Below are 19,684 nucleotides of genomic sequence, written 5' to 3'. Positions count from 1 at the left end.
GGTTGTCTTCGTACCGAAGCTGTTTTAGCCCACAACTAAAGCCCGAACTGTCATCTGCCAGGAAGGGGTCCTCAGCTACTGCACAACAGGTGCTCAGCCGAGAAAGGACTACAGTGCCCGAAATACTGTCGGCCGTCGGCCACGGAAGGACCACAACTGGTGCGCACGCAGCACTCGCCCTGGAAAGGGTTACAGGGAAAGACTCTCTGGGGTATACTACTTGAGCGCTACACAGTTACGGGCACTTAGAAGAACAGCAACCCCTTGGGTTACGGCCGCGCAACAGCAGGGCAAAGGACCCCGTCAATATGCCTCGGTGATTTGTGGGTTTCGCTCGGACAACATAAGACCCTGTCAGCAATCGTTCTCAGACGTGACTGTCGCTACGGTTGTTGTCAAGTAGGGACGTCTCTTTCTATACAGAATGGTATGCTCTTTGCGGTGTAAGGGCTGCAGCTACTCTGTAGGAGACGCCTCACCAAAATATCTTCAGAGCCGAAGTCCACATTCCTTCTCCAGATGCATATTGATCTCATTAAGGGAATTAATCCATGCATTAAGTTAGTTGTCGTCCACTTAGTGCATGATAATTTGTTCTATTTGTAGGCAGAGACAACTTGCTGCCCTGCGCCGAAGCAACAGGACCCTGCTGAGAGCGTGGCGGCGGCTCCGGTAATGACCTCCTCCAGCTTACGAGGCAGCATGTCGCTTAAGGCTGTCCCTTAATTTGTTGTTTTCCGTCTGTATGCTTCTTTGTGGATATTTTTTTTCGTATCAACGTTGTCCAGGCGCTGACGGTATCAAGTGAGACAAAGTCCCGCACAACAAAGAAGCCCGAAGCCATCCTCCCCATCTCACTACGCCTCATCATGGAAGAGCTGCTCAAGCTGCCTGAGTTTTCTTGGGAGGAAATCAAGAAACACACAGATGCGCAGAGCTGCTGGTGTGTCTTCCATGGCCTCGTTTACGATCTTACCAAATTCCTTAAGCTTCACCCAGGAGGCTCCCACGTCATTCTCGAAGTTGCAGGTATTCGCAATGAAACATCCCCATTGAAACCATCTCCACGTTCTTGGTGTCTTACTGCACACTCATATGTCGCTGCTGACCTTACTTAACCATAGTTCTTGCTTATTGCTTTGGACGAATCAGGTCCCGCCTTCGATTCCCATTTTCAGTCGATGAATCCCTGGCCATTCCCCCATGTAGCCTCTCTGCGAGGGGCTTGGACATTTTACATCCACAAAATCACGGGGCCTTTTGCGTGCATGTGCTATGTGGTGCCACGCTCAGGGCAAGATGCAACTGACACGTTTGAAGACATAGGACACACTTTAGAAGCACGCATCATGGCCGATGAATATATTGTTGGAAGAGTCAAGGGAGAAACTAATCTGCGCAGGTGCAAGCCGGAGAATGCGAAGGAATGCTCTGCGAACGCGGTGCGTTCTAGCACTTGCTCGAACCAGTAAAGCACAAGCTATTTACGAGGATAAGCAGATTGTGTTCGTACTTTTGTATTAAATCCTTAAGTTGCTCTAGTTTCACCTTTTCCAGTGGGCTATTTCTGTTTGCTTGCGGGCCTGCAGCCACCGCGAATGAGCAGGGGAAGCGCGTCTACGAGTCTCATCGTTGTTATGATTGTTGTTGCTTTGATCGGAATATGGGCATATTACCAATTTCAAGATGACGGCAGCACCTTGTACCAGCACTTCTCCACAGTTCCACAACAGAGAGTTTAATAATATAAGCGGCTGAGTTCAGCTGCGTGCTACGATGAGCGCAGAGCGCAATCGCAGCCCGCTCTATTGAAGTGTGGAGTTTATGGGAGAGGTACGATGGTGAAAGGCACAGGGGGCGGTCATCTGGCTGTGTGCCTTCTGCGCCCGAGCAAACAATGATACGGGCGGAAATTTTCCGCGTGACTGTCCATTTTAATGACGGATGTTTCCAATGTAGGGACCGAATGGACATGGTTCAATGTGGAGATCTACCTAACTGTACGGGCAGTGATGTTCGGATAGAGCCAACTTTTTGCTTATAGAGAAGCCGTAGCTTTAGTAATGTCAGCTTGCACAGTGGAGAGCTTCCTGCAAACTCGCAGATGCACAGTGTCGATGTGGGGTCCGTAGAAACACCGGAGCCTCTGGGCTGGGCTAAGTGGACGTGTAAATTGTGGTTTTTCAGTCCATACGCAGTTATCTGCAACAAGTCGAAGCTCCTTCGTGAGAAGATGAAACACCACGCAGTTAAGGTAGAGCTCTCCTCCAATAGTGCACAGGGCTAAACTTTTACTCGTAACTGTAGTCATACAGGTATTGCTGTCTTGGTGAGCCGGGGGAGACGGCCTACGCGAACGGCTACACGAAAAGCCAAAGAGCTGTGCATACTAAGCCATATATATAAAACGGTCTTTTGGGTTCGTCCCTCACCAATGGATTTGTGGTCCTTTCAATCTGCGCTTCACGTACGGCTTCGGCAGCAGTCACCCTATCCTCCCGCATGCCGAAGCAAAGACCTCATTTGAAAGCATAGGCCGCTCAGTTTCTCTTACCATTAAAATATGCGTACTCCAACAAAGAAAAATACACAGGGGGAAATTTGTGTAGAGGGCCATGATCGGTTACGGAATTGCATCGAAGCCTGTGGCAGCAGCCCAAACCTGCATGCTGTTTGTGAGCTTGACCCGGCAGCTGCGGTCGTACGCAAGCCATCTTAACCTGTTTATCTTAAGGAATATACCGAATGCGAATAGATATATGCGTATTTGCGAGGAAGAGAAGGACACAGCCCGGAGAGCAGAAGGCCACCAGACTAGGCCACGACGACCAGGGAACATGGCTCCCAGCTTACTTGTTCGCCAGATTACGATCTTTCTGAATTGGATTTGACTCTATTCTCCAGCTCTGAGGTGTTTACAGACATTTCCTGGACCGAGCTCCAGTATATTGGGGCCTAAGGAGGGGCATTTCTCCTTACCCACGTGGCAGCCTCACCGTGGCACTGCACGGAACATGCTGTACAAGCGCACCTTCTTTGAGTAACTAGTACTTAAACTGGGCTGACGACAGGTCTTGCTGCGCTTGTCATCACTTCCCTTCTAGCTGGCTGAGCTGGTGGCCCGTGAAGCCAGGCACGCGCTAAGCATCCTGCGTTCGCTTAGCCCCTTATTTCCTCGATTCTCGTGAAAGGGCGGGCAGAATGCCACCTTCAGATGTTGGCCGCGCTTCAAGCCGGCATGGAGACTCGTCAGTTCGTCATAGACGTAGCAGCAGGAGCCCAGAAAGCAGTGGAATCAGAGAAGGAAATCATGGTGAGGCTTCCCATCGCGGAGAGCGGAGCACTTATCACTCTAGCGGCTCCAGTAACTGCAAAGATGGAGAAGGGACAAGGTACAGAGAATCAGATGGTGGAAGAGGATCACATGATCGTTCTCACTCTACTCGGAAGCCGGTCGGCCGCATGAGGGGATGGGTGGACAGCGACAGCAGCAACAGCAGCAGCAGTAGTAGTAGTAGTAGCAGTAGTAGTAGTAGCAGTTGTAGTAGTAGTAGTGGCACTAACAGTAGTAGTAGTAGTAGTAGCAGTAATAGAGTCAGTGGTCGCAGTGACGCCAAAAACAGTAGTCGCTTCTTTGAGACGATGAGAGAGGCACGAGAAGATAAGCGTCGCTCCCGCTCCAGAGACAAAGAGTTAGAGGCAGGGAACGCCAGCCGCAGCACTGCGAGACAACGCACCAGAAGCAAAAGCAGAAGCAGGCATCGTCCTGAGGGACGAGACAGCGGCAGAAACCGCCAGGAGGAGCTAAGTCATCGGTCCTCGCGAACAGACCACCGAAAGTCAGAGAGCAGTAAGGAGCGGCATAGCAGTCCACGCACCACCAATATCAGCAGTAGAAGCAGCCAGTCCCGACGGTGCGACGGAGAAGATTCAAGACACAAAGACGGTCCTGCAGCTGATGGTAGCAGTGGCAGCGGAGTTTTTCGGAGGGAACGTCAAGAGGAGAAGGCCTCCAAACAGCAGTACCAGCAGCACAGTTCCGCAGAGAGGGAGTCCCGCCCTTCATCGAAGGCTGTCAATGGAATTGTTCCATCGAAACGCAGCCTCTCACCCTCGCAAACCAGCATCAACAGTAGCCTAAAGGACGGAACTGCTACTGCTTCTGCAGCTGGGGGGAAAGAGTGTGCTGCGGATTCTAAGCAAGAAACTGCGTCAGCAGCCAGTAAAAAGTCCACCAGCAGCGACAAGTTCAGCCGCCTAGAAAGATTCAGAGCCCTCAAGAAGCAGAAGCAACAACCGGAGCAAGAAGCATGCAGTGGAGTCGCATCGCTGGAGAAGGATGAGACAGCAACAGAAGCTGGTAGCAGCAGCAGCGGCAGCAGTAGTAGCAACGCCTTCAACGATTGGCTTCCCTCCACTCCGAACGTGAAATTCTCGGTAAGCAGCTCCAGCACGAACAAGCCCGCTGAGAACAGCAGCGCGAGCAGGTCAGCGGCAGCCAGAGAATTCGTTGCAGGGACGGCATCCGCATCAGCAGCTGCTGCTGCGGTTGCTGCTGCTCAAGCTGTTGCTTCCGCAGCGCTTGCGGCAGCAGGGCTTGCTGCTGCATCAGCTGCTGCAGTCCCTGCTTCTGAGGACAAGCAGGAGCAACGAAACGCAACAGACATCATCACTGACTCAACGCAGGTGCAGGAACAGCGCGCAACGCCACCTACAGGCGCGTCAACAGCAACAACAACCTGCGAAGTAACGCTAGGAAGTCATTCTGCAGCTGCTGCTGTTGAGGGTGGTCAGGGGACTATGAAGCCCCCAAAGCCAATGTCTCGCAACCGTCTAAAGAAACATCAGCAGGCGCAGCTGTTGAAGCAGCTGCAGCACAAAACAGCAGCCCTGCCAGAAGCTAAGGGGGATGAGGATCTTCTGGACGCCTTTATGTCTGCTCTTGAAACGGAGGCGAAGGATGAGGTCAGGCCTTTGTCATGGTGTTTTGCTGTGTTGCTGTTGTTGCCGCTGCGTGCTATACACTGATTGAGCTGTACCCGTTGTTTGTATCGTTGCTGCCAGCGTCTTTCCCGACGTGACTGTTGTTTGGAATTCGTGTGACTATGACTGTTTGCCAGCACATCACCCATAGGCCTAGCAATATGCGGCAGTTCTCTCGATTGTGCATATTCGCTTTGATGTGCTTGCTGCTTGGCCAACATGCTCTGTGCCTGCTGTGACTCTGCCGCTTATGTGACAGCTGAGTGCAACAAAGGCTGAGCACGATGACCAGGCTGGAGCCTTAGGGCACAGTTCTGCCCGTGGCACGGATCCCCCGCGCCCCCAAAGCATCTCACTAGAAGAGATCAGTAGATGGCAAGAAATCGAAGCTGCATACCTTCCCCCGGGCGCGGTTGCAAATCCAGAACCGCCAAGAGGGGCTTCTACTGCCTCTACACCTGCGTCCGCAACAACGCCTCCTGTGGCTGTAGAGCCCATTTCTAGCGCGAAAAAAGGAGCACAGGACGAAATGTCTCCCGGTGATGCTGCGTCTGCGCGAAGTTCGCATATGCCGCAAGTGAAACAGGAAGAAACGGCACTACCAGCAGTTGCAACTGTTTGTGCCCCTGGAGCAAATGCTGCGGGTCAAACAGCAGCCTCAGCTCCCAGTAGTGTTGCACGCGAGCTCCAGTCAACAAGTGCAATTGCGCACCACGAAGAAGTCAAGACAGAAGGTGAACAGCCAGAATCCCAAGCGGCAGTAGAAGCAGGAGCTGCAGATGAGTTTGACCCAAAGGAAGCAAAATACCATGAGCTGTTTCTTGAAATGTTGCGGAAGGACCGTCTCAAAGAGTCTTCACGTTCAAAGAGCGGTAGCTCTGGCGATGGGGACGGGGGTCAGGCACAACCAGGTGAAGAGGAGGAGGAGGAGGTCTTACTTTACTCCGACCACGAGGAGGAGGAAGAAGCTGCTCATTTAGCCGACGCTGACGCCAAGGCAGCGGAAAATGCAGCAGCTTCAAATCAGGGAAAGCCAGAAGACGACAATGATGCGCAGGCGAAGGAGCAGCTCGCCAATTTGTCTTACTTCGACCTTGTCAAGGTGAGCTGCGGGACTAGGTTTCGCGGGTAGCATACCATGAGTAGGGCACACTGGGAGAGGGTGACTTAGCGTGCCTACTGAGTGTCGTGCAGATGTGTATTTATTCTGAGGACCAGTTCATGGAAAGGCACAAGCTGCGAGCAGCTAGGCGAGTTGGTGCGTATATCGTAGTTTGTCTGCAGCGCGTTGGGTTGAAGAAGGAACTACCCCTCGTTGACCACGCTTCCTGTAAATTCCCCCCGATTAAGAAAAATCTCTACGTGCAGGTGAGCATTTCACAGCTGCAGCGTGTCTCAGGCTCAGCAGCTGTAGGTTCGCTGTGCCAGTTTTATGGGACACAGGGGCAGCTTGCTTTGTATACCTTTGCAGTCGTTGCAGTGGACAACAGTCTGTTCATCCTGTTGAGGGCTTTTTGAACCCATATTGCCTTCAGCTGTTTGCTTGCTTAATCCATCACCTCGTACCGTTGTACCACACGTTGGACATGGCGCTGTCCGAATGCACAGTCATGTGTGTCGTACAGTTGTGTCGCGCCAAGAAGAACCCAAGAGAGCCGGCGATCCAATGTTTTTGTGGTCTCATACTCACTTGATGTGTGCTTCAGGTAAAGGAGCTGACGGATCTGAAGGATCACGAAGTAGAAGCAATACGCAAAACGAACGGGAACATCAAAGTGAGCACCTGCAGGGCAGCCCGGAAAACAACAGGTGCCCTGCTCCCTCGTTTGAAATGTGAAGTGGAGCTTTTCATTTTTCCAGAAAGAGTAGAAGGCGAGGTTTTAGTCAAGGTGGCATATATTCCTGTAGATGGAAGTTCATCTTATCCTACAGGAGAACTGGCCCACGGTTTTTGCAAAGTGAAGGCATTGCCGTGGGCAGTAGCTCATGTGCTTCACTTAACTTTACAGGTAGCTCTTGTGCGTCGCTTTTCGCCGTTACAAACCATGTTGCTCTTCCGGGGTTTTCTTGCTGTACTTGTAGGTCCGGGGGAAGCAATGTCCCCGACCTATCAGCACCTTCCACCAGTGCGGTCTGCCGGAAAAAATTTTAAGGGTAAGTACCTGCCCTTTCTTTTGTTGATTACGCTTCATGTGGACGGTCACGGGTTTTGCTGTAAAGGTGATCATGTTTTAGCCGTCCGGGTACCGTACGAACATCATTGTGGAATCAAAATACAGTTGAGTGAAAACCTGGGAAGCCGCTCACGTCGCTTTAGAGACATACATTTTTTTCATGGCTTGCTTTTATGTTCACTTCCTGATCACAGCACCTAGAACTACGCGGGTTTGAGAAGCCGTTCCCGGTGCAGAGCCAGTGCATCCCGATTCTGATGTGCGGGAGAGACCTCATCGCAGTAGCCGAGACCGGCAGTGGAAAGACCCTAGCCTACGCGCTTCCTCTTGTGCGCCACGTACTTAGCGTCAAGAGACAATACAAGGAATACCTCGCTAAGCAGAAGGAGGAGAAACTACTGAGCCTGCAGCGGCACGCTGAGAGTCAGCAACAGCAAGCTTCACCAGGGGATGCTAGACCTACGAGCTCCGCGATGGATTCAACTGCAGAAGGCAAAGCAAAACAGCATGGGAGTCAGCAAGCACAAGATAGTGAGGATAAAGATCGCTTCCGGAAGAACGAGAAGGGGGAAAGGATGTTGATATACGGCAACTTCAAAGAAGGCATGATTGGCCTGGTATGGGAATTCAGCGTCTCTTCTGGCCCCCTTGCGTCCATCATTTCGTACCAACGCACCGTAGCATTATTGGGACGCTTGCTGAATTTCGCTGCTAGCTGTAGTACCCTCATTGTGGCTTTGCTTCCCACCGTTTCCTGTCGCAAATTCTTTGCTGCATTGGTGTTCACTACTTCCTTCGAACCACAGGTAATTGCCCCAACTCGCGAGCTTTCTCTCCAAATATCAAAGGAGGTGTCCCGTTTGTGCAAATTGGTGGACTTAAGCGTTGGCTCACTTTATGGAGGGGCTGGCATTGGCGGGTGAGCTTGCGTATGAAAGCGTCACCAGACTGTTATTTCGCCTTTACTTCCCTTGGTTGCATATTGAGTGCAGTGCTCAGTGCGCAGGTACAGCAGGTCTGCGGCTCTGGAGACACTTCGCGGTTTTGTTTTGCACAGCGATTTTGCGAGATTTTGAATTCAATCGCCTTATTTTCTTGCCGCCTTCCATTATATTCTTATGCACCATTTGTCGTTCATGCCGTTGTGTTTGCTGCGAAAACCTTTGGTATGACGCTACTTATTCCCTGTGCTTTATATCCCATGTGCATATGCAGCCAGCTGGGTCAAATAAGGCGAGGGGTTGATGTTGTCGTAGGGACTCCTGGAAGGCTTATTGATGTTCTGACACTGAATTCTTGCAGGTTTACGAGTCTCAAGGTTCGTGGCGGGTTGCATGTTATTCAAGATTGACATTTTCAGTAGCTCGGCAGTGGAGGCTGGCTGTGATTCACCACATCACAACAGTTAATTCGTTGGTAGCTGCGTTGGCCACTACTGTGGGCCTTGCTTGTTCCGATCACTTCCTAGTTGAGTGTCCAGCAGAGCAGAGGCATTGTAGTGTATTATTTGGGTGCCTTGTTTGTGCAGCGCGTAACTTTCGTGGTACTTGACGAGGCCGATAGGATGTTCGATTATGGCTTCGAGCCGCAAATTTCCTCCATTCTTAGAAGCACCCGCCTTGATAGACAAACCTGCCTATTCTCTGCAACGTTTCCTTCCCACATTGAATGTAGGTCACTGAATTGTCGCATTTGCTGCATTGGGGTGTTTTGCCCACCGAGCACAGAGACGTAGCACCTCTGGCAGGCAAATGTCGTGTATCTGTCGAAGTTTGGTGACTAACAATGCTTCAGTGCCTTTGCGAAGGCACAAAGTTGCCCGCCAAGCAAGCCCCTCTCCATCTGCAGGCGTTTGTTTGTGATTCTTTTGGCTCAGCTCTCGCCCGGCGTATCCTTTACAAACCAATTGAGGTAGTCGTAGGTGAGAAGGGCCGGACAGCTGCGAAAGTGCAGCAGTACGTCGAAGTGATGGACGAAGAGCGCAAGTTCTACAGGTACTCACAAAACGAAGTGACAGTTGCTTGTGGAGCCGCCAGAACTCCTTAGGGTGCTTCAGGGCCACGCTCTTGTGCCATTGGCTGGGTTTTACCCACGTTTCAGCGTAGCACTCACACCTCGCTGGCGCAACATTGCGTCTGCGCTGTACAAGTAGTTCTTCTCATCAGTTTGCGTAAACGTGCCACCTTTGGCATCTGTGACGATTTCGGGTTGTAGGCTGCTGCAGCTGTTGGGAGACTGGCAGGATTACGGGTCGATCATCATCTTCGTAAACAAGCAGATAGAAGCTGATGATCTGTTTGCCGAGCTTTTGAAGGTCTGCTTCTAGCGTTTAGCCCGACAGTTGACGCGCACATCTTGTGGTCCCCTTGTAGAACGCTAATGTATTTGCCACTCTGCTTATTCGTAGCATCCTGTGCATGCTGGTTGTTTCACTGTATGGATTCACACAAGCGATAGGAAACGATGATAATTGTGTGGAGCTTTTCCTTAAGGTGGCCATTTGTCAAAACTACTCTTGCTTTGTGTTCATACTTCCACAGATGTTCATCATTTGGCATTGTTATCTTGGCTTCCGCTTCGGTTTCCTCCGTGGCAGATTTCTTTTCCGCATTTAAGGATGGCCGTGTAGAGGTGTGTGCGTACGGTGTGCTTTCAGTACGGTTACCAGGCGCTTGTGCTTCATGGTGGCCAGGATCAGACGGACCGCGAGTTTACAATCCAGGAATTCAAGGTGAATCCTTCAACCCTCAGGTTCCTGTTCCTGCTGTGGATTGGTTTGAGTTCATGCGAAGAGTCACTTGTGCACTGTTTTCTTCTGTGTCCACATTTTCAGGATGGCACGAAGACGCTGTTGATTGCGACGAGCGTAGCGGCACGTGGGCTTGATGTCCCGTCGGTTGTCTTGGTGATTAATTTTTGCTGCCCTTCCCATATCGAGGACTACGTCCATCGCATCGGCAGGACAGGAAGAGCAGGAAACATCGGCGTTGCGTACACGTTCATAACTCCTCAAGAGGCAGACAAGGCGGAAGAACTTGAAGGGGTAAGTAATTATTGCAGTTCTAATAGGCAGGGGGCCACTTACCTAGGAGATCTGCGCATTATTGGAAACTACACTCAGATGGCTGCCACACGGCCTTCCAAAAGCCATAAGCTGTAGTTTCCTCCGATCACGGTGCTTACATGGAATTTGGTTTGTGAGGTTTCACGGAAACGGACTCCTGCATGCATGTCCCAGGCGCTCATTCAATCGGGCCAGAACGTTCCCCCAGCATTAGCGGCTCTAAGCTCAGAATTTCGCGTTCAGTGCAACATGGGGTTAGCGAAGAAGACGAAACGAGGCGGCTTTGGGGGAAAAGGGTTCACATTTTCTATTACAGAGAAGAGCCGTCAACAGCAGCAGATGCAGCAAGCGAAGAAGGAATTGTCTGGAGCGAATGATTATGATGAAGTTGAGGAAGTCGAACTGCTTCTCCAACGGGATGACTTTACACCTTCCGCAGGCAGTACCCCTCAGTTGGCAATAACAAACACGATGTCTACAACGGATGCAGCAATGATTGCAGCCTCAGCAGCTGCATCTGCAAGGGGCGGCGGAGCCGGAGCTACTCCTGGCTCACTGCAGTCCGCCGTCGAGGCTGCCGCTGCAAAGGCAGCCCTGCTAGCAAAACATCAGCTAGCTGGGGGTGACAACATCACGCAACCGACGAGCGCGACAGAGGCTGTGGCACGTGTCAAGCTAGTAGCAAAGATACTGAAGTTGCAGGATGCCGAGCTTGCGAAGCGCCCTCCGCCCACGCCGCCTTCCCCACCACCAGGTTTGCCTCCGGTTAACAGCGAGAAGACGAAGCTGACCGTGGACCAGCAGGTAGGAAAACTCACGAAAGCGCAGCAAAGTATGACACAAAAGTGTAACTCGCTACACAGAGTCACGGGATTTGGTTTGAGCGCGTTGCGTCAGTGGACGAAAGCAGAGCAGCGTTTAGTTGCAGTGATTCTGTCATTTTCTTCCCCGATGCTTTAGTAGATCTGGAGTCTGGTTGAGAGTTATGATCCTTGCCAGCTTTTTCTGCACCAGAACATTGTTTCTCATGGTGGTAAATCTTGAATTTATGCATCTGGTGCCTGAAGAGGCTTCCTTAGGCATGGGCCTAATTGCATGCAAATTCCGAGTGCTCTTCACAAAATTTCCCTTTTCGTGTCGTGATTGCATCACCGTTTTTGGCTTTGAAAGGAGCTCTGTCGCAACACATGATAGTTACACTTGGGCCAAATGATCTTCGCGAGATGTTTCCCAGATCGATATGTGAGTCTTTATTATTTCCTTAATAATACTGTCCATTGTTGTAACGACAGGTGGAATTCATGCTTCAGCAGGCACTAAAAGGCCTTCCGGAGGCAGACCAAGCGCACTATAGGGATAAGTTGCGCGAAGCGTACAAGAAGCACTTGTCGCCGCGCCCCAAAATTCAGCAGAAAGCTGCTCCAGGCATGCAGTTGGCTCTGGCCAGCTCTATCACAGGCCAGGCAGTGCCAAAAGAAAAAGATCCTTTCATGGACGCTGCAGCTGAGGCGCTATCTATTCTCAAACAAGGAACCACAGCAAGCTCCAGTCAACTCCAGACAGCACTAGACAAGATAAAGGCCTTTTCTGTGCGCACTGTATGAGTATCTGGTCGCCTCACTCACCCCTTGTGCCTGAATGTGATTGTAGATGTGGCCATGCTTGTAAAGTATTACAGCTTTGCTGATCGTTAGTACGTTTTTTCCGTTGGGCCGGAAGTTGTCATTCACACGAAGTGCCTTTATGTGCCTTCCAAATAATTGCGCTGCGGGGATCCACAGGACTCGGGCGAGCTCGCCGCGGCTATCAGCAGCGTGTCTGCGCCTTCAAACCCGACTCTTGGCAAAGTGCCTGGACTGTCCGAAAAGGGATTTGTGTGCCCAGAGACTGGCAACTTTGTTGACGAACTGGAAATTAATGATTATCCGCAAGTGGCTCGGTACAAAATTACTCAAAAGGTAAGTTATAGGAGCTAGTCGTCTATCTGCAGCATAGAGCAGTTTCTATCTTTAAGACTACGTCGAATGAGGCTGCCTTGGATGAATCAAGACAATGTCACGCGGCTCTTCGTGCGCGATCGATGAGTGAGATCAAAGGCATTTGTTGATAAGTAAGGGGGATCCCTTGCAATTTTCGCTCAGGAGTTGATGTCACGCATTATGGAGGAGACTGGAGCTGTGCTGTACGTAAAGGGACAGCATGTGGAGCCGGCACTCAAACATCGCACGCAGCTTGCACCGGGTGTGAAGTTCTTGCATGTGGAGATCATAGCGCCAACTCCCATTCAAGTCCAGAGAGCTAGGTGGGTCGCGCTCGTTCACAGTGAATTGAGGGGTAGTAGCTACGGCAGTGGTGTTCCAAGCATTTATATGACTGCGCCTAATCAACTGTAGCTGTCTGCTCGGTAGGCACGCTTCCACAATTCATGCGTAATTATGGTCAAGCTGCGCCGGCATTTGTGTTGCAATGCAGGCACGCAGTGTACGAACTGGTCGAGTCCATTGCTCTGAAGTCACTTAACCTGTCAAACACTCAACGGCAAGCAGTGGGGCGCTATTCTGTCGTATAGCTGCCATCGTTTCATGCCGTCTCGGGCGCCGACTTTTTTGCTGGGCATGCATTGAATACCGATTTTAGAAACGTTTTACTGCCCATTTGAGGCTCCGCGAGAAGGTACACCTTCGGAAACAAATTTTACAATAATACTCGTATACGCGACAGAGCAGTGAATCAGGTGTGATACTGTCGTGGGACAATAGCATGCTTGTACTCATGCACCGTGCTCTTACAGCAGCGTGCAGCTCGTCAGTCACTTTGTCATGCAGTTATTTAGCAATCTGTGAGGGCTGTTCCTTTCTGAGCTTGACACATTTTCTTGTCAACGAGCCATCCTCAGGAAGCTTTGAAAAGCCACTTCTAAAAGTCAGTGGCATGGGGGAGGGAGGTGCTTTAGCTCTGATGCGGGGTTGTCTGACTGCTTTCTACCAGGAGTTGGTTTTGAGGGATTTGGGATGTGTTTTGCAGCAGCTCATTATTCGTTAAAGAAAGAATGTGGAGGGGTTCCACGCTAATAATTTTTGCACATGGCGCATAACTTACCAGTAGGAACAGCCATTCCTATGCTACTGAGTGCCCTGTTGCTTAGCTGCACTTGGTCGTGCTGAATCTGTAGATGGGCCCAACGCATGGTTCAAAGCTGCACAGCTAAATATGAATGCTGTACGCCCAGTCGCTTGGTGATTGCCAAATGAAATGTTAATGTGCTTATGCCCTCTGGATCCTCAGTTTCGTCTTTTCGTTGCATCCACCTTTTCTCTCTGTCATGCTGTTTTGCATAGTCGTAGCGGTGAAGGTTTTGGCTTGTGGTCTGTGTCCTGTAGTTTAGCATCGTAACTATCGACTGAATACATTGGGGTGGAATCTGGTAGAGACGGAAGATAGTCATCCTTTGTCTACGTTGGGCAAGGATCTATTATGGCTACTTTCTGCTTGATACAGCAGGAATCCATGCATGTTTCTACTAGTTCTCGCACATTTGCAGCATGCCCAGCAGTTCTTCCATTTTGAGTACCTAATTTCATGGATACTTCCACATAGTCATCCTCAGCTTGTAGATGCTTCTGTGGCTTATTTTTACCATATTGGCCGCACCATCAAGTGATTTGCTTCATAAAGACCACTGAGGGAGACATCTGAAGTTCTTGACCGTCAGCGGTCGCCTCAGACTTTGGGAATCCGGTCAGCTTACTCCAGTTGAATGGCAAGTGCATCTCATTACCTTCATCTGAGCTCTTTCTTGCGGCCCAGGTCGTCGAACATGCACGTTACTACATCTACGCAGTCAGCTTGATTCGACATTAAAACTGCACATTCGGCATTTTATGCGTCAACAAGCTCAGTTCGGTTCAGCAGGTGCCCCGTACGCTGGGGAGTCCCCACGCAACTGACGAGAACATGCACACAACCACGAACAAGCCACGTTGACGCGAGGCAAAACAGCAATGCAGGAAAGCTTATCTCTTCCACTACATGGTCGGTCCCCTCTTGCTAATTCCTGACCAGTCACCTTTCAACCAGAGGTCAATTTTGAAAGATTACCGTTCTGAGAACTACATTTTTTGCGAAGCCATGGGAGCGTTTTCCGTCCCTGAGGACACACAAAAGGAAACGGGAGCAGAATTTTTAGGTAACCCATGTGGCGTGCAGCCGCAATCGAGAAGTCGCACTAGAGGGACACTCTCAGAAGACATCGTAAGGAGACAACACTGGAAAACACTCTAAACAGACTGCCCAGAAAAGGTGCCCTAAAGAGACGCTTGAGCGAGACACCTAAGAACGTACACATAGGTCGAATACGTTAGAGAAGACACCGTAAGGAGGTATCCAACCTAAGGGAAAAGGCACAGAACAGGAAAAACCCTAGACGGAGAGCCTGAAGGGCCAAGGGAGACGCAGTCAATCGTCTTGCTGAACGCGAAGGAGACTACAGACGACAGAGGCAGCAACTGAGGCCCCTTGATAGCAGAGAAAGCGAAGCTGGGCCTAGTCAGCGAGGAGGCGGTGAGTCGCCGGCAACAGAAGTAGAGGCGGAGACCTCACAGCAGCCGGCGCAGCACCAGCAAGAAAGCAACATAGGGAGACAGCAGCAGCAACAGCAGAAAATGGAGAGAGCTGTAGCTGTAGGGGTTTGTTGCTTGTTACAGGAAACAGCCCAATGCCACGCACGTGGCATTGGGCTGTTTTCAATGATATTTCTCAGAATCCTACAGTCACCAGGCAGCATGGACAGAAGACGTGCATTCTTCGCATAGATACGTTAACTGCAGGAGAGATACATTATCGCAAAGCTCATGAGTTCGCTCGATCAACCTTTACAAGGCTCGTGCCTCCGAGGCAGTTTTTCTTGACGTAAGCACCATTCCCGTTTTCCCTGTAGCGAGCCTTGTTTTATTTCCCAAGAAATAAAACGGCATATAGGAACTTTCAGAGGCAAGAAATTGCCTCCCTTGATAGCTCAAGAAGCTTCGTGTAACGCAGTCCTCATTTACTGTCTGCAGCTCTGAGCGTTTTCTCCATCTTATTTTTGGCGCTTCAAGGTCAAGCCTACTCTTTCAGAAGATAGTATCATCTGTACCTGACAAAAATTCAGATAATTGATGTGCTTCAAGATTCATTATCCTATTTGCTCTAAGAGGGAGTGGTAAAATTTCTCTTCTGAATATATTTCATGGGAAATAAGGCTGTGTGCTTTTTGTCGTCAACGCATGTGCTTGACGAGCCCTTCTGTCCTGTCTTTGCATACTTCTTGCCGTGAGTTGTTGAATTACTTCGACTTTCCTTTACTTGTATATATAGAAGTGAGCCAGAGGAACTTGTAGTTGAAATGAAGGTGATGAAAATAGCTTGAGGCATAGCAATAATAAGGCGCATTCGACTATTGCGACTATTCTCTGCATGCATGCATATAAATAAGCTACATAAGACTGCAACGGAAGAACTGCAGCAATAAAACAGTAGCAGAACTTAAAATATAGCATTAGGAGTGTCAGGAGCCCTGTTGAACGGCTCTCTTTCCTCAGGCAAACGTACAGAAGGCAAAACTTCTGTGATGAAGCCACAAAGAGGCTACTACGTAGGGCTGGAGCTTCTGAGGATGGGTCAGGTCACAGTTAAGTGGAGCTCATTGATATTGCTCCAGTAGCTGGCGTCAATAAAGTGGGGTTCACCGCCTTCTAAGCAAGTATCGTCGTCTATTCCATCTATTCGCTCTACCCTAGGCGGCAGCGTCGCAGTAAATGCCTAGCAGTTTACAAAGTTGGAACGTTTCTATCAGAATCCCCGAACACAGCAATCTTCCAACCATTTCATGAGTTAGGCAATGAGTTTCGGGGGTTCTTTTTGGATTCCCAGAGCTTTCAGCAGAGCAGGATGTTTCGTATCGGCTGGTAGCTCCTAGACGAACGACAAATCCGCACGTTTTTCAGTGGCAGAAACGCACGCTATGCGTAATGCATACTTTGGAGGGAATAAGGTGAGAATGCCCCAGCATAGCTGCGCACCTCAGCTAGCTCTCCACGTCCAAGGTAGGGTTATTTTGCTACTTCCGCAGATTCGGAAGATTTTACATGAATCCCAGAGTCGCCCTCGAAACACGTGTCTAAGCACCTGTCGTGCCGTTACGTGCTTCGCCAGGGCTTGGATATACCTGCATCTGCAAATGTAAACTTTAAGGAGCGAAAATATCTATAAATTCCGACCCGCTACAATCCATGAAGGCTATTGCGAAACTTTGATGGGTGTACAGCATCTGAAGCACGGCATGGTGATGTACAGAGTTACTGTACATACTTTATAGTGTCAACTATCTTTCTCAGATTAGATTGTCTAACAGGTCTGTGAACACTCGACTTAATGGTCCCGGTCACTAGATCGCCACTTCTCGTGAGCCACTGCCCAGATACTAGAGCGAAGCAAAGAAGTAGACGCATCAGTGCAATGGGCGCCGTGTGCACGAAGACTGCCTCCGTCCTTCTTCAAATCTCCGTACCTTCCTTATCTCCGACCGTAATGAGAACCGCTCATACCAACAGCAAAGTAGTGGCCATGAAAGTCAAAGCACTAAACATGATCAAAGAACATCGTTAAAGCCGTGGAACGCGGGGGAAGCGCTTGAATGCTGGCCAAAGCGCAGCAGCCACTCATCATCCGGCAACATTGTAATGCTGCAGCGCTCAGCAAGAGCAAATACATAAGATGTTGACTCAGCATCCCCTTGTTGGGGGACAAACCATATCGAGTGGCTTCCTGAGCTGACATCTGAGTGCAGCAACTAGCATCTGTTGATATAACCACTCCAGGCGGTCCGTTTGCAATTCAACCTGCATTGAAGCTATCAGCACTGCTTCACGGGCTCTACAGTAGCCTGCGGGAGGCAGGCAAGCCTAATTGAGCATGCCATTTCGTGGGCTTCCATGGTGAGGAATAGTGATACAGAATTCATGCACACAAATGGCGCAGCGCTGGGCAGAAAGCGCTTGGAGTTTGCAAACGGCACATGTGAGCTTTAGTATCCATTGGGCCTGCCAGTGTGATATTTTCACAGTAAATGGGACGCGAAGCAATCATTTCACTGTGCATATTTCAACTTGTCTAAAGCCGACAGTTTCAGGTAGCCTCCATTCGGCGGTGTCTTTTCTAGTGGCTTCTGAGTTAGCAGCAGTACACACTTCGGGGGCCCCTCCACAAAGGGAGCAGCATGTGTCTTCAAATATTACTGCAAGACGCCTCATCTGCCGACTCCAGTTGTTGCTTCTTGTTGGGGCGCAGCTCTGGTCACTGGAAGCTGCTTGTGTGGTGAAAAACTTTGTGTGCCCAGCTACTGTACCTTTTATCAGAAAGGAATGCAAATTCTCTTACGAGCATTTCGAATTCTAGTAAGTCTGGGTGCAGGCTGGTCATCAGCCTCTAAGTATTCGGAAGAAATCTTCTTCTGTTACGTGCAGTGATTTTCCAGGGGAAGCATGCGCAAGCATTTCGCGAAGTTCTTCGTCCGACAACTGTTCCCCCAAGTCGTTGGATGCCTTTTTTAAGTCATCCCACGTTATCACATCCTTGCCATTAGAAAGAGCCAAGAAACCTGCGGCGCGTGCATCCGCAATGTGGAACATCGGCTGTGTTGTAGTTGTGTTGTGGTCCATGCCTTGGCTTCAGATGTAGTCTGCACCGTACTTAGTTTTCTCATACCTTTGCTAAGCTGCTCTCGGGTTGGCTTTTCATTCATTTTGATTTTCATGATCTCCAGAAAGTCATTGTAGTCTAGTTGCCCCAAGGATTCCTGCTCAGTACCTTGAATTGCTGCACAGAAAACGCACTCACACAGAGCAGCATGCTCAAGATGCACCACAAATGTTACGCTTAATCGTCCTGTTTGGTGTCACGTACACAAGTATCAGGCTTCTCCTGATGACCTATGTCATCCAACAACATGGATAAGCTTCGGACTAGCCGAACGATGAAAAAAGTGACGGTGTCAGAGGTCAGAACACTCGTACTGTTTCTTTGCTTATCCGCTCCCTCGTTATTCCTTGCAACTTTTCTATTCCGTTCAACTTCTGCAATAAGCCTCTTCAGTTCATCTCCTGACGGTTCAAATCCCAAGGCTCTCAAGGCCACTCTCACTTCCTTTGCGTCAATTGTCCCCGTGCCCTCAGCATCGAAGAGGTCAAATGCTTCCTTGATATCAGCTCGCTGCTTCTCAGTGGGCTCTAAACGGGGTCTTCGACCCCCCTTCCCAGCTTTACTTGATCTCTCTGGCATTTTGGTGAGGAATATTTGTCGTCAAATTTAGAGGTTATGCGCATGACATCTCAGCCCAGGACTTCTGCAGACGTTGTTTGACAGAGGTACGGGAGGACCAGGATAACCAAGATAAAATCCACGCTGTTCAAGCAAGTGTGGTTGCTGAAGTTACCACGGTGTCCACGGGATTCAGTCTGATCCTCTGATGCACTCAGTCGAAATCACTAGCTCAATAGTTAGGCACCTAGCGCTGCAAAGTCTGTGAGGTGACCTCTGAAGCATAATAAATTGTCAGTCTTTTGGACTGTGCTGAGCCCAGGAGAATAAGACCAAGCTGCACTGCGCAGGGTCACTTCCTCCGCGTGCAGGTAGGCTTAGCGTGGGCCTTTAAGGAGTTTCCCGTTCAGAAAAAAGAAAGTTCCTGCTTTAGTACACGTCAGCTGTGCGCAGCAAAGGCTTTATAACATGTGCTCTACTGTAGAGAAGTAGAACTGATATTATTCGTAGTAAAATCCAGCCTAGAGTCTCATGGTGCAGCCCGCTGTGCCACACCCAAGTGACTAGAATTTACTAAGACTTTTCCCCATGTGCAGATATTCAATGACAACCATGATGAAAGCCTATTTAAAACATCATTGTCCGTGCTGGTTCAACGCGTCCAGCCAACCAGGTCAAACGTTGGTCCTGTGTCATACCCTGAAGAGCCCCGAACGGCAAACTCCGACCGTGAAATGTTTCAGCACGTTTTAGCCACATACAAGAGTTATGCTGGTTTTCTCAATGCATTTCTCATACTTTTTTCCTTCATTGGATAGCGAAGCCCTCCGAAGCCCCAACAAGGCTAACTGGTGGGCTACCACGCGCCTGGCAGCCTCGGAGAAGTGGCTTCTCGTGAACAGGCTCAGTGATGTATTAAACGACTACAGCGCGAGAGAGCCTGTTTGTTTTTTCAACTGTAAATCTTAAGGGAGGTGAATTGGCGTGGGGTTTGGTCGTCTCACGGGCCAATGCTCGGGCCAGGCGTATTTGTGGCGATCCTGGCACGGTACCAGCCATTTCAAATTCCTGCATTGTGAAGACAGGGATTAAGCTCCTCCCACCATCCGCATCACGCTCCGTGCATTGCTTTTCAGCGTCTGCGCTAAGGCAAGCACTGCCCTTCGAC

At 50.0% G+C, this 19,684-nt stretch overlaps 4 protein-coding genes across 4 annotated transcripts; 2 read left to right on the top strand and 2 right to left on the bottom strand.

Moving 5' to 3' along the window:
• Positions 1 to 424: 424 nt before the first annotated feature.
• ETH_00018975 (cytochrome b5, putative) lies at positions 425 to 1,472 on the top strand (the record flags this gene model as incomplete). The annotated part of the gene is made up of 4 exons (XM_013376379.1): positions 425 to 427; positions 607 to 672; positions 789 to 1,029; positions 1,294 to 1,472. The coding sequence occupies 4 exons, from the start codon at positions 425 to 427 to the stop codon at positions 1,470 to 1,472; spliced, it is 489 nt and encodes a 162-aa protein (XP_013231833.1).
• A 1,729-nt stretch (positions 1,473 to 3,201) lies between these two features.
• ETH_00018970 (ATP-dependent RNA helicase, putative) lies at positions 3,202 to 12,790 on the top strand (the record flags this gene model as incomplete). The annotated part of the gene is made up of 18 exons (XM_013376378.1): positions 3,202 to 4,965; positions 5,243 to 6,085; positions 6,268 to 6,351; positions 6,690 to 6,758; positions 7,066 to 7,137; positions 7,352 to 7,774; positions 7,964 to 8,076; positions 8,373 to 8,475; positions 8,686 to 8,827; positions 9,034 to 9,151; positions 9,372 to 9,471; positions 9,814 to 9,888; positions 9,991 to 10,200; positions 10,396 to 11,025; positions 11,514 to 11,810; positions 12,003 to 12,179; positions 12,363 to 12,523; positions 12,694 to 12,790. The coding sequence occupies 18 exons, from the start codon at positions 3,202 to 3,204 to the stop codon at positions 12,788 to 12,790; spliced, it is 5,478 nt and encodes a 1,825-aa protein (XP_013231832.1).
• Positions 12,791 to 17,678: 4,888 nt separating this feature from the next.
• ETH_00018965 (uncharacterized protein) lies at positions 17,679 to 17,918 on the bottom strand (the record flags this gene model as incomplete). The annotated part of the gene is made up of 1 exon (XM_013376377.1): positions 17,679 to 17,918. One exon carries the CDS (start codon positions 17,916 to 17,918, stop codon positions 17,679 to 17,681), a length of 240 nt encoding a protein of 79 aa, XP_013231831.1.
• A 217-nt stretch (positions 17,919 to 18,135) lies between these two features.
• Positions 18,136 to 18,537, bottom strand: ETH_00018960 (uncharacterized protein; the record flags this gene model as incomplete). The annotated part of the gene is made up of 1 exon (XM_013376376.1): positions 18,136 to 18,537. One exon carries the CDS (start codon positions 18,535 to 18,537, stop codon positions 18,136 to 18,138), a length of 402 nt encoding a protein of 133 aa, XP_013231830.1.
• Between the last annotated feature and the right edge of the window lie 1,147 nt (positions 18,538 to 19,684).

This window comes from Eimeria tenella, genomic scaffold (assembly GCF_000499545.2).
Source record: "Eimeria tenella Houghton genomic scaffold, Eth_scaff34, whole genome shotgun sequence".
Lineage (NCBI taxonomy): Eukaryota > Apicomplexa > Conoidasida > Eucoccidiorida > Eimeriidae > Eimeria > Eimeria tenella.
This window is presented reverse-complemented; position numbering and strand designations above follow the sequence as displayed.